General features: G+C 41.3%; 1 protein-coding gene across 1 annotated transcript in view; it reads right to left on the reverse strand.

Annotated features, from left to right (window-relative positions):
* snd1 (staphylococcal nuclease and tudor domain containing 1) overlaps nucleotides 1-13,812 on the reverse strand; it is a 187,393-nt gene that overhangs the window by 163,512 nt on the left and 10,069 nt on the right. The window contains exons 6-10 of the mRNA XM_085376346.1: nucleotides 11,688-11,779; nucleotides 11,192-11,350; nucleotides 10,979-11,085; nucleotides 10,710-10,800; nucleotides 5,282-5,386 (exon numbers count right to left, since the gene is read on the reverse strand). Of these exons, the coding sequence (XP_085232472.1) occupies nucleotides 5,282-5,386; nucleotides 10,710-10,800; nucleotides 10,979-11,085; nucleotides 11,192-11,350; nucleotides 11,688-11,779 (554 nt within the window). The remainder of the gene's footprint in view (nucleotides 1-5,281; nucleotides 5,387-10,709; nucleotides 10,801-10,978; nucleotides 11,086-11,191; nucleotides 11,351-11,687; nucleotides 11,780-13,812) is intronic.

A 13,812-nucleotide genomic window follows, 5' to 3' on the forward strand; every position in this document is an offset into this window, starting at 1 on the left:
TTTTCAAAAATTATGTGCGGTTCTGGAAAACCAATGAAAATCAACAAACACTCCCATATAGGCCTCATCTCCACATACACTTTGAATAATTAATTGAATTCTCAAGCTTCCTTTGAAATTGTGTCTTTTTTTTTATTGAACAATCATTATGCTACAATTGGTAATTAGTTTAACAACTGTAACATTTTTTTTTAAAGACCTCGACATTCTGACTGTCATTGTCATGTCAATCAGTGGTAAACCACTCTGCCTTCTAAGTATTGTTCAAAAATAGTACGTCAAATAACTCTGACTATAACTGTGACTTCCAAGTACTTCAAAGGTCATATTCTGCCCACATGTTTTGCATGTACTGAATTTTTAGAGAAACAAGCCACAGTGATTAGCACTTCGGTAAATATGGCGGTTTCACCACAGGTTTGAACAATCTGGCTGAGGTGAACTGCGGAGAGGTTGGACAAGTAGGGAGAGCTGTATGTAAGAGCCATATTCATCATGCTGCTGTATACAGTATAAGAACAGTGAGTTAACTGCTCTCTGTGCTCCGTCAACACCGTCCTTAACCCTACTTAAACTGCATAAGCACACAGATACATTAAAATAAACAAAGAGACACGCATACGCAAACATTTGAGACTTGATGCACGTATCATCGAAGCAGAAACACACAAACACATCCAAACACAATGAGTGTGAGTGAGTGGGCGTAACAGTGAGTCACTCTGTGGTATAGACGTATCTCCCCACTCGTGTTTACACTGGGTTTGTCCTACTGCACATGAAAGGAAATGGAGAAAGAAAGCCAAAAAAAGGAAAGAGAAAGGAGAGAGGAAAATAGAGAGAAGAAAAAGCTGACTCCAACTCCCAAGCTCAAAATAACACTGGGGAGGAAAGGAACCAAAATCAAACAAAGAAAGAAAAGAAGAAAAAAAAACAAGTGAGGAACTCTGTATCCTATTTTTTTCTGCAAACAGACGCCATTGGTCAACTAATCTGTCAGTCTGAGCACAATTAGCATAGTCATCAGAGAGGACAGGGGGAGATGTGGCATTAGGACACTAAAGCGACCCACAGAAGATGGGAGGAGGAGAGGGACTTGGCAGGAACTGTCACAGTTCATCAGTGCACTGGTACATCGCATCTGGTCTCCATACTCCAATAAAGTACACACAACCTGACACACAAACATAAATGGCATTGTTGCAGAATACCAAGTTCAACAGGGCACATACACATCCAGACAGACAAAGATAATAATGACAACTGGCACGACACAATCCCGACAGACCTCTACAGAACACAACACTCATACGGTGTATGAACGACAAAAACAAGCACATCCCTGTGCAACATCACTTAAATGCCAAATGATTCAAACCGTATCACCTCTTAATAACTGTATTATTTCTAAGTTGTTGCAGATTTCCTGTTATGAGAAATCAAAAACAAACATTTCAGAATGACTACAGTGAAAATACAGGTCGCAAAGTAGTAAGTGAATGCAACTAAAGTGTATCTGTGAGCACTGAAAAAAAGAGAAGAAAACTGATCATTTAAACACAATTTCCCATCATGCCATCTGCATAGACATGGTTATATACTAACCTTTGAATATTCTCACTTATCTAAAATGACCAGCAGAAAAATGCCTGCACAATCTAGCTCCAAAAGATTCTTTGCACTCAAAGGTGCAAATCTCTTTGGATAACATCAACAGTAAAATAAGAACATGAAAAGAAGCCGATAACAATTGGTAGCATGACTTTTATCATAGTCTGATCTGAACATGGAGAGCTTGGAGATGGGATCGTGATGACAAGAGGCTGCAGAAGTGCAAAAGGTGCTAGGGAAATTACATTTAAAAATGGTGGGATGAATGCCTGTGGATATAGTGAAAAACTGGGTGATGAGATGACTCTCGGTCTCCAGAAGCTTGGCTGAAGAGAAATATTCCAGCATAATAACGATCCAAAGCACACTGCCAAAAATCACACAAGAGTTCCTAAGGAAGAAAAATGTGAAAACTCGGGCTGGGCCAAGCACGCTTGAATCTAATAGTAAATCTCTTCAAAAAATTTTTAGTTTGGTAATATGGGATGACATCGTAAGTACTTAAGAAGAAAAACAACATCAAAGTAATGAAAAGCAAGCTAAATTTAAAGCATGTTCACTCACAATGAATTGTTCTGCCAGGTAAATATAGGCCATGGTCACGATTTGAGAACGACTGTAATAAATCTAAAGAACCTATAAGCAAATATCCTACTCGTCGGTTTAGATACAATATCATGTCAACATTATATAGTAATGAATAATGTGACATTTAAGTTACAATGTATGAGTGTAACTGCTGAGTTTGTTTCCTTGAAGCTTGCAGACTGCAGTGCTAACACAGCCATATATATCACTTCTTATTATAATCAGTTTGCAGACACTCTGACGCCAATTTCCAAGATGTTTCCTGACATAGGCTAATGCAGCTTAACCAAGCATGTCTGTTTGTGTGTGTGTGTTTTGAAGCTGCACCTCAAACTGTGGCAATGTCTTTATGACTGCCTGCTGCACTGTAAGCAAGAAGACAGTTCACTGGTGATGTTAGCCAACATGATGTCAGTGTGCGTGGACCTGATTGAGACATACCTGCCCTGACGTCTCCCTTTACAAATCTAAAGCTAAGAATCACCTCCACAGGTAAGAAGTTGACAAAATTAGGCTTTTTCAGTGTGGATCCATCCTCCTGGCAACTTTTAGCTATGAGCTTGAGAATACAGATGAGCACCGGTATTCTGAGGTGTCAAACAATATTTTTGGGGCTTTCTAAATCATTCAAGCAACAGTAATGAATGTAAAATTACAATGTCCAGAATGGCTTCTAATAAGTGAAGGGGAACTGCTACATCTGCGTCTGTAAAGGTGTGTGGACAGGGCATGAAATTAAGTTCTCCTGCTCACTTAAGATAACAGCTTACTTGCCTAATTTAGTGGTCAGACACAGGGGCCAGTTTGCAAATGAGACAGGACATAAAATTCCCTATTGCATGCACAGGCATTTTTTCCCCTTACTTGCTATATTCTACCTTAAAGTCAAAGGGCTCATCAAAGTCTCTGCAAACCTATCAAAACTCTGTATTGCTGCCATAGCGACAACATTCAAAGCTAAGTCAACAGCATTAGAGACATGCAGGCAGCTCTTTAGCTCACAGACAGAAATAACAACCTAACAAATGACACCAGCAGCAGCACCGCAAACTACCCTCATTTAAAACTAAAACATAGCAGCAGTTTACATGCAACAACATCAAAACTGAGAATATGGTCCGACTTTTCCACATAGACGGCTTCGTGTGTGACAAAACAACTCTGACATATACAATTCAATTAAAAAAAATCTCCATGTTTTTAACATGGAAAGGAATTTTTAGGTAGTTCTTACTTTATTGTTTAGATTAGGAAGACTAAGTTTAAGTGTAATTATTGTGTTATTATATAATCCTTCTATAAACAACAGGAGACAATAATCTAATGGGTAATAACAAGTACTCTGAGCTAGTACATTATACTCAGTCAAATTTTATCCAGCCTGCTACAAATTTCACTCTAGTAGCTCAGTGAGGCAAGACCCAAACCAAACAAATTTTGATGAATATGGGTATTTGCACAATAATCTGACATACGACCACACAATTAAACATGCATGAAGTGCGATAAAAGCAATACAGCACTGTGCCGATGTAACACCAATACAATGCACACAAACGTTCACATCTGGGCTCACTCTCCCAGGCTCCCTGTAACATACGACAGTGTAATGAAGCACAAAACACATACTGTTGAAGCATCTGGTGCAGGCAAAAAAAGAGGAAAAAAAGAGCGACAGACAAGAGTAAAAAGAGACACTGAGAAAAGTTAGGAGCAAATGCTGTGTAATGCAGGAAACGAGAGAAGAGGAGAGAGACAAAATGGAGAAGCTTTTGCCCACAAGCTTGTTACAACCACAGATAACTAAGGAGAATAAATACACACGAAGGGCAACGGCACAGGTCAACAATCTGACCACACTGAGCACACCCGGAGGGAAAGGACAGCAGAAAGTGACTGTGGAGAAGAGGGAGAAGAGAGCAGAAGGAAGACGGGAGGGAGGGAAGACACAAAGTACTAGTGTCTTAATGATGGGAGGCACCAACAATGCCAGGGGTGGGGAGAGAGAGCGAGTTGCGAGAATAGGACGAGGACAGAGAATAAAAACCAAACTTAGAAGACAATAAAAAGGGAAAAGACAGGAAAGCGCACGCCATAAAACAGACAGAATGCACAAAGAGGGAGTCAATAAAAACCAAAACAACCAAAACAGAAGAAAAACAAAAGGGTTATTGCAGATAGTCTGTAAGCTGACTTTTACAACCGCTGCCTAGACAAAAGCGCCACACCCCCTTTGCCTCGTACCTTTAGAGGAGGAAAATGTAATACAAGCTTATATAAAAGGATATGACACGAAACGGTGTGCTGACTGAAAGCACGATGGTCAAACCTGTGATAAGTAAGCGCAGTCAAATAAAATGCTTTGATTGGTTCTTTCTCAAAAATAAATGCACGTCAGTCACCTGGAAATATAAGCAATGCATGTTTTTGTTGCACAGTAATGCAAAAGATTTCATCTCCAACACTAATTTCCCTGATGAGTGCTCAGGAGGTAAGGAATGAGAGACATCGAGCACAACAGACTCCAGGTCATTGCAGTCTTTGTTTTGTTTCGTCTTTTAAGGACACCATATATTGTATCAATTAGTATTTTTCCCAGGTGTCCCCAAGTATACGTGTGTAAGCATGTACTTGTGTGTTTTCAGTCTTGAAGTGATTCTGAGGAAAGCGAGTGTGGAAGGGGAAAAAGAAAAAAGAAAAAAAAATCGATCTGCCTCACTCTCTGCAGTGCTGCAACCACTGGGTGTGTACTACTGTTTCACTGTATCTGCTTATGCCCCAACTGCAGGGGCGCCACCAAGTGGTCAGACTTAAATCCACAGTCTTTTGGAAAGAATTTAGACTGACGTGCAAGAAAAGAAGAGAGGCCACGAGAACACAAAGAGGCGGACAGATATTTATAGTTGTGCAGCTTTTAAGTAACTAAGCTTAGGTGGAAAATACCTTGACACCAGATGCTGGCTGACCACAAAGCTCTCACTCATTCAACTACATTCACTCACTCCTTCAATTTCAAGTAGCTCCTCATTGCAAGCAAAGCTGTGCAAACTTTAAAAGCAGATAGATTTTTTTTTTTTTGTACCTCTCCCTCATTCCTTGGGGGCCGAATGCTGGACAGGTGGATGGTCTTGTATTCGCCAGAGTTGAGCTTGACCACCATGGCGTCAGCGTTGACCACCTGCATCACCTACAAGGAATAGAAGAACAGAGGAGCGGGAACGATTAAAATAAAAACAACCACCCAAAAAAAAAAAAAAACTTCGGGAATGTGATTAGGTGAGCATACAGCACAAAAATAAGAACATGAAACTCAATTAGAAATCAATTTAAGGGTCCAAAAACTTAAAACCTTGGGGTAATTACAAACCTATGTGCAGGGCAGTGGGGGTGCTGGAGTAAGAAAAAGAATGGCATTGCATTTTGTTGAGTGAGTAAGCAGATAGACTGACAGAAAGATGGGAAGTGAAGGAGCAGGTAAAGGATAAATGGAGAGGAAGAGATCTGTTCAAAGGCAGAGAGAGAGTGACAGAGCACACTGTGTGCTGTCATGAGCAGGAGGCAACAAGAGGGAGGTAAGAAAGAGCGATCCTTGAGTGAATGAGTAAGTTAGCAAGCTAAGGCATCCCAGTAGGCCAGCTAGGTTTGGAGGACAGGGCGAGGACGTTCTGCAATCTGGGGGATTGACAGCAGGCAAGGAGGGAGGGTAGAGGAGGGAGACAAGAGTGCGTGTGGAAAAAAAGCTCTAAACCACAAACATCGTGTTTAAGATAGACTGGCAGAGCATTACGCAGTTGTCTACTCGACTACTGGCTGGCAGCATTTTGTTCTGCAGACCTTTAGAAGTGTAACTAAATACACAGACTAATTTATGTCTGGCATTTAAATGTTATTTCTCTCTGTTCCAATGGGAGTTTAGGGAAGTACAGTTCAGAAGTATGTGTGGATGTTCAAAAGTGATAGCTTAGAACTACAGCATTTCTTCCCAATGACAGAACATCACAAAAGCACTCAGAACTTCAGAGGGAAATCTGAAATCTACTGACATAGATGATAAATTATGAATCTCAGAGAAATGTGTACTCATGTCAAGTCATTAAAAATGAAGGGTGAAGCAAATATTTCTAACACAGCACAGTCTATATATGTGGCGTCCAATGTGCTCACTTTAGTTGGAAGACAGATTGAGGGTATAATGTGATTTAGACGGAGAAGGCATCCAAACCCAGAGCCTTTAAGTAGGCCACTTGCAACAGACTGAGAAATCAATCGCCCTACACATGTAGCCACCCACACATGCATTAAATGGCCTCATCATCACTCAAAGTGGAGTTCATATGTAGGCCGGGCACAAAAGTCCTCAAAATGAGAGATGCAGGTCTGAGCGATGTATCAACCACAATTTGGACTGCGTGGGTGTTTGTGTGGCTGCAGCTGTGGTAGAAAAACAAACCAACCAAAAACTGAGAAAAAGTTGAAACTTTATGTCGATACTGCAGACACAAATCCAGGTATATTAGGCTCATTGGGAGATTCATTATTCCATGAAAACAAATCAGACTGCCGTTGCATTTTGCCACCAGAGAACAGAAATTAGACCAGCCCACATGCTAAATAGGCTGCCTGCAAAAGCAGCCAAAATACATCATACACTAATCACTGAGCTGAGTGGGAGAGATACAGAGACTTAGGGAGCAGGAGGGAGAGAGACGGAGAAGGGGAGAGGTGTAATGAGTAAGTGCGAGGGGACGCGTGCGTGCACATAGACGCGCGCACACATACCAGCCTACATGCATTCACACTGTAACAAGGTCATTTTGTGGCCTGCCCAAGTAAATAAAGTGCAAGAGAGAGAACGTGGCGGGAGCAGAATAAAAATGGCTCAGCATTTACTGGCTAATTATCAGCTGGAGGAGGTGAGAGGAGCGAGGCGAAGGAGGACAGATCAACACACACCAAGATAGACGAACAGAAAGCTGGAGCGAGCCAGGGAGATAGAGTGTAATCTCACAGCAAATATCACAGGAACAGAGACAGAGGAAAAGATTGAGAATAGATCGAAAAATAGAGCAAAAACTCTTTGGAAAGTTAGCTGCCACGAGGGTTGAGCGAGCAGGCAGAAGAGACAAACAGGCTGGCAGCATGACTCACTGGTCTATTCTGCTACTCGAACGGTGGGGATCTACTGCCACCCTCTGCCTAGTAATGACATGACATCTGCAGTGGTCAAGATCAGTCATAGCGCAAGGAGAATCTTGGCTACTATCGGGGAAAGTGCTGGTTGACTCTCACGTTTATTCAGTTGGTTTTAACCACATGGCCACATGTGGGCTTAGCCAGGACTTGGTCATTACTTGCCTCACATCACCAATGCACTGTGTTCCATGTGGACACCAGTGGATTTGATCCAAATGCCATGGTTTAACATAAAGGTTTAAATGCCATCAAAGCTGCATATAGGGATAACAAGCATATCACATAGATATGACAAGCACTTAATTTGCACAATGCTGTTAAACAAAAACACTAAACAGCAGGGGTAGGGAACTCCAGGCCTCGAGGGCCGGTGTCCTTAGATGTGTCCTTCATCCAAAACAGCTGATTTAAGTGGCTAAACGACCTCCTCAACATGTCTTGAAATTCTCCAGAGGCCTGGTAATGAACTAATCATGTGATTCAGGTGTGTTGACCCAGGGTGAGATCTAAAACCTGCAGGACACCGGCTCTCGAGGCCTGGAGTTCCCAACCCCTGCTTTAGAGGGACTCTAGCCCAGGGGTGTGCAATCTCAGTCCACGAGGGCCGGTGTCCCTGCAGGTTTTAGATCTCACCTTGGGTCAACACACCTGAATCACATGATTAGTTCGTTACCAGGCCTCTGGAGAACTTCAGGACATGTTGAGGAGCTAATTTAGCCATTTAAATCAGCTGTGTTGGTTCGAGGACACATCTAAAACCTGTAGAGACACCGGCCCTCGTGGACTGAGATTGCCCACCCCTGCTCTAGCAGGGATGTTTTTTTGTTTTCTTACTTTACTGCTGCTCAACTTTAGAGTTTAACCTGCAAGCCTTTCTCTCCAAATGTGTCATTTTGTTTTGTTATTTTAAGAAGCTGTCAGATATTAAGCCCAGTTTGTCTGACTTGGTTTAAAGGCAGTGCACATGTCACCTTTCTGTCTTACACACAGTATTAAGCCATACTTACTAATTGTATTTTGCACCTATGCCTCATTACATTTAACAGCACACGCATAAGCCTTTTTACTCCCAACACCGATCAGAAAATCTTTATGCAACTACTAAAACTCCCAGCTGGAGAGCAGTAAATCCAGATACCTTATACATATGATTCTTATGGATTTGGATGAGCTCATCACCAGCAGTCTTCCTGACAAGCCGCTGATGAGCTTGGCAAAGGGCTTTACAGTACGTCACCCTTTGTCTATCACCTTGCAAGTCAGTGGTTACCTGGGGGAGAAAGGGGGTACTATTGGGACATGGCCTACATTCCTATTCTTTAGTCCCAGCAGAGGAGGGGGAGAAAGAGTCGAGACAGTCAAAAAGGAAGATGCGTCAGCAGGATTGACTTGTGGGGATTGGACCCGCTGCGTCTCTCCACTCTATCCATCACTCAGGTAATAAGAAGTGAAAAGCAGAGTGGATGAGGAGAGGGGAGGAGTGTATGATGATGGGATTGATGGATAAAAGTGTCCTTGTGAGAGTGGCTGCACTGCAGCATTAGGTGCCGACAAAAGTAACAGGGACGAGTGCAGAAGGGGAGTGACGGGCCTGCGTAACTTTAGCCTGCCCGGTATGTACTTAGCGTTAAAACAGTTCAACTAGCTGCAGGGTCAACAAGACACTTTCCATCAAATCAATTTTTAAGGGAACATTTTTAGACCTGCGTGGTCCTCCTGCCATCTCAGAGGCTTATCACTCACTGGAATTACTTTGCAAGCTATAACAGACAGCATTTAAGTTATAGAAAGAAGTTGCACTTTAAAGGAGATCACCCAGACGAGTCACCACATCCACAAAGTACGATATCTAAACTAATGCCCAAATAAACTGGCTAACATAGCAGCAGCTGACACTGAGCAAGCTTAAGCTGCAAGGTAAGTAAAGGACAAAGAAACATCCTGAGAAAAAATTCCAAAGTGCCTCAAAGTTTAAATGGGGGCATGAGCAGTGCACTGCAGGAGGCCAAAATAAATAAATAAATAAAAAGAAAAAAAGACTGACTACTCATTTCCTTTTCATCCTATACACATCCACACAAACCTACCCTTTCAGTGTCTTCTTTAACCCTCTACCTCTCACTTTTTTATATTCTCTGTGCCTGCTTTTCATACACTCCCCTGAGCTCACCACCAAATGTTCCCTCACTTGCACACTGCCCACATTCAGCCCTCTTTTACTGAGGGGGTTCACAGAGATCTAAACGCAGCTCGCACCGATAATATAAATGTTTTATCCTCTCTCAATCCTCTTCCCTCTGACTCAGGAAAAAAAATATACATGCTCATAGTTTTCTTTTGGTGCCTTCTATATGCTTGTGCAGTTTATCAAATTCATTCTGTAAGCAGATTGCCAAAGCAACACCTTTTATGTAACCCTTAGGCCGGGTATGAATTTTTAAGGGTCTTAAAAGTTTGGGGTCTGGAGGGAGCAAATGCAGACAAAAGAAACTTCCAAAAGGCTCAACTTTTTTCTTTTTATTAAGCGTTTCCAGAGAGAAAAATATATATATTTACTAAGGGGAAGGTATGGGGGCAACTAGCCAAAATGCTCAGAAGGGGCCACATTTAAAGCTGACGCTTTAAGGCTAGAGTTGCTTTACTGCATTAAAGTGCCCTGTAATGTGTTATCTCATTGTGACAACAAGGTTAAGCTATATTACCAAATGTATCAAGGAGTCAATCTTATTTGGTTTGAACCGGTATGTGCTGACATTTAGGATGGACTGCACCCCCACTGTACTTGATATTATGGATGTTTCTTTTCTCCCGAGGGCCGGGCCAATAACCTCCAAAGCTAATATCTCTAGTTGTTGGCTTTTGGGGTCGTTCTGTGCCGCTGCTACAGCACACGCCAGCAATTTGGCACTAATTTGCCTGGGGATTGCTTCAAGGTTGCTGTTAAGCATTCCTTGTACCTTTACTGAGGGGATCTTTTCTCCCTATATATTCATTGGGGTGTGTAAACGTGAAAGCAAGAAGTGTCAGGAAGAGATAATTCATTACAAGCATCAGAGTGCTCGTGCTTTTGCTGCGATACCGAGAGAAAATTGGAAATGCAGCAGAAGGCATCAACTTGTGAATCCAAGTGAAGCTGCCTTTCTCGCTTCCTTTTACAACCAAATTTAAGTCTTACACATACTTAACAATGCCTTCATGTCATGCACAAAGATTTACACTCTACACATGCTCTCGCTCCCCCCCCCCGATGAAGCAAAATGATCCTCATAACAAGCCCCTTCTTAATAAGACTACAAATTACCACTTTAAGTCCTCACCTTAGCTACAAATTGCCTGTCCTTCTGATCCAAGTTGGCTGTCGGCGCAACATAGTCTTTCCAGATCCGAACCTTGCGCTCTTTAGCAGATCTGGAAAGACAACAACAAATAAAATTTAAAATAAAAACATAAAATACTCATCATTAGTCAGATATCAGGAGATATGATTTAATCAAGTGACTAGAAATATCCAGTTGGCTGGAAAACACTAAAAACAGGTGATTAAATCGAATTTGGCTTGTGTCAAAATGTATTTTCTGTTGCGTACCGTTCAGCAGCTCTGAGTTTTTCAGCTCCCTGGGTGTAAACAGCCATGGACCAGTCCACACAGCGTGCAAACCCTTCTTTCAGCAGGAGTTCTGTGATGTTACCATTCTGAGACAAAATCAAATGAGCACGGTCAAAAAAAACCCCAAAAGGAATAAAACGAAAAGCCAAGAATTAACAATGTCACCACTAGGTACTGATTCCGGTGTTTTACCGGGTGAAGGATGGTGCCCAGTATGATCTGGTTGGGGCAGCTCTCCAGGATGATTTGAACGTCTCGCTGAAGAAGACGGGATTCAGTGAAGAATCTGGCCTCTGCTGCGAATGGCTCTGGCGTTTCTGTACCATCTCCTTCCCTCTTGAATGTGGGACACTGAGAGGAAGAGAAACGGAAAAAGAAATATAGATTACCCATGCACTAATCAGTGTATGTTTTCCAAGTATTTGTGCATTAAAATGTATAACTGATTAAATACACTTTGCAAGAAACTCTTTTCACTGTGCCTGCCGTCTTCTTAACTGTTGTCACCTTGATGTGCATGTTATCTCTAATCATGTCTGAAGCGTGGCAAAATACCAGTGGCTTTTATTTAACTACATGTTGTTACTTCAATCTCCTTGCAGAAACTGCAGAGACTTAATTGTTTAAAGCAAATAAAACCACACTATGTAACATGTAATTGTATGTGCAGCAAATAAGTGGTGGTTACCTTAATACCAGACAGCATAACAGTGACCAGATAGTAGTCTGGGAGCAGCAAGGCACGAACAACGCTTCCATCCCGCACGTGCTCGATGATGGCTAAAGGGAGAAGAGACAACATAATGTAAAATCAAAGATTGTGTGTCAAATTATGATGTGCTTAAATACCTCAAGTTCTTAAAGTTAAATGTAACTGTTGTGAACTACACAAAACTAAATCACGCAACTGCTGGCTTAGGAAAATGTAGAGTTTAAAAGATGGAAATCTAGGAGTGAATTATTAGTGATCCAGGGTGCAATCCAATTGCTTTTAGAAAGCTCAATGAGTGATTGTTATTGAACTCAAAACAGGAACCAGGCACACACAACCCAATGATTTAATGAACAGTGTGACTGAAAAGAGTTGTCCTCTGAGAGGAGAAAGTCACAGACTGAACTCCACATCAAAGTCACATTTCATCCAAAACCCACTACTCTAGATTTAAAGGAAGAACACTTCCTTCTTTTTGACATCAAAAGGCTGTGATCAGTTTGAGCTCATGTTGGTTAAAATGAACTGGAATACTTTTCACACCCTTAAAAGTAACATCGTGTTCATAAACTGCTGCTTCGAATGATTTTGCAAAAAATATAATTAACATGATATGACAACTTTGTGGAACACACATTTAACAAATCACTAGAAATACCTTCTTTCATCTGTGCAATGCTGTCAAAATTAGGAACATCCTGTTTCGGAGGGACGCTGAAAAACTACTCTATCATTACTTATTTTCACTGCTGTAATTCCCAGTCATCTGGTTGTCCTAAAAATCTTTAGTTGACTCAACATGCTGTACAAAAAGTACTAACCGGAAAAAGGAGATCACATTTCTCCCATATTACCATCTCTTCTAATGTTAAATTGAGAACTGAATTTAAGAGCTTTTCTCATCACAAACCTAACCTTTGGAAACAGCTTCTCATGTGAGCTCAGGAGACAGACGCACTAACCTTAAAACTTTTTTCTTTTATAAACCTTGAAGTTAGGGGCTAGGTCAGGTGACTCTGAACAATCTTGAATTTAGAAAGCGCTGTAAGTTCAGGCTGCAGAGGGACGTCTCATTCACCTCTCCTTCACGCCATAGTGTGGTAATAGAGCAATTAATTCGCTTTTTTTTTTTTAAATTATGTGTTCTGTATTATTTACCTTTTCTCTAAGTTGTGTATGAATGAACTAAACCCTTTAAAAGACACTTTTGTTAGGCGCCCATTTAGCTCAGAGAGCAGCGGCCCAGGTTTGAGTCCCGCCCGTGGCCCTTTGCAGCATGTCTTGCACCCCTCTTTCCTCATCTTCCTGTCTATCTTCACTGTTTCACTATCCAACAAAGGCAAAAATGCCAACAAATTATCTTATAAAACACACTTTTGTTTAATAAATGTATGATAAGCTAATGAAGAGTCATGTAAATAATCAAGAATACAAAACTGCTTGAAATAATAACAATGATAATAATAATACTAAAGTTATAATTAACCAGCTTTAATCCACTGTCTCTCGCAGTCTGTTTTTTAATCCTCTTTATTTCGAGTATTTGCAAAAAATGAGAGCCTGTTCTGTCTGTCTGCTCTTCCTTGTTAAGAGTTCTTCTTCTCCACTGTCACCACATGTCACTTCATGGGGGACTGTCTGATGATTGGTGTTTTTACCTTATAATTTAAACTAGGGGTGGGGGAAAAAAATCGATACTGTGTAGTATCGTGATACTTTGTTTGCTAATAATGTATCGATACAGGTACAGCAGAAATCGATATTTTAGTTTAAAACTTTTTTATTTAATGTAAAATTATGTAACTTTACATTATGTAAAATGTAAAATTATATTTTGTTTTAATTTACTTTCAAATTCTTCAGTTGCTGAAGGGGCTGCATAGTTTTCACAAATTGCATAGTTCAGAATAGCTATAATCGTTCGTGGTTCGTGGCTCAAGAGTTGGGAGTTCGCCTTGTAATCGGAAGGTTGCCGGTTCGAGCCCCGGCTTGGACAGTCTCGGTCGTTGTGTCCTTGGGCAAGACACTTCACCCGTTGCCTACTGGTGGTGGTCAGATGGCCCGGTGGCGCCAGTGTCCGGCAGCCTCGCCTCTGTCAGTG

Source organism: Diplotaxodon limnothrissa, linkage group LG17, assembly GCF_057381915.1.
Source record: "Diplotaxodon limnothrissa isolate DT_005_m linkage group LG17, D_limnothrissa_male_GT1.1, whole genome shotgun sequence".
Lineage (NCBI taxonomy): Eukaryota > Metazoa > Chordata > Actinopteri > Cichliformes > Cichlidae > Diplotaxodon > Diplotaxodon limnothrissa.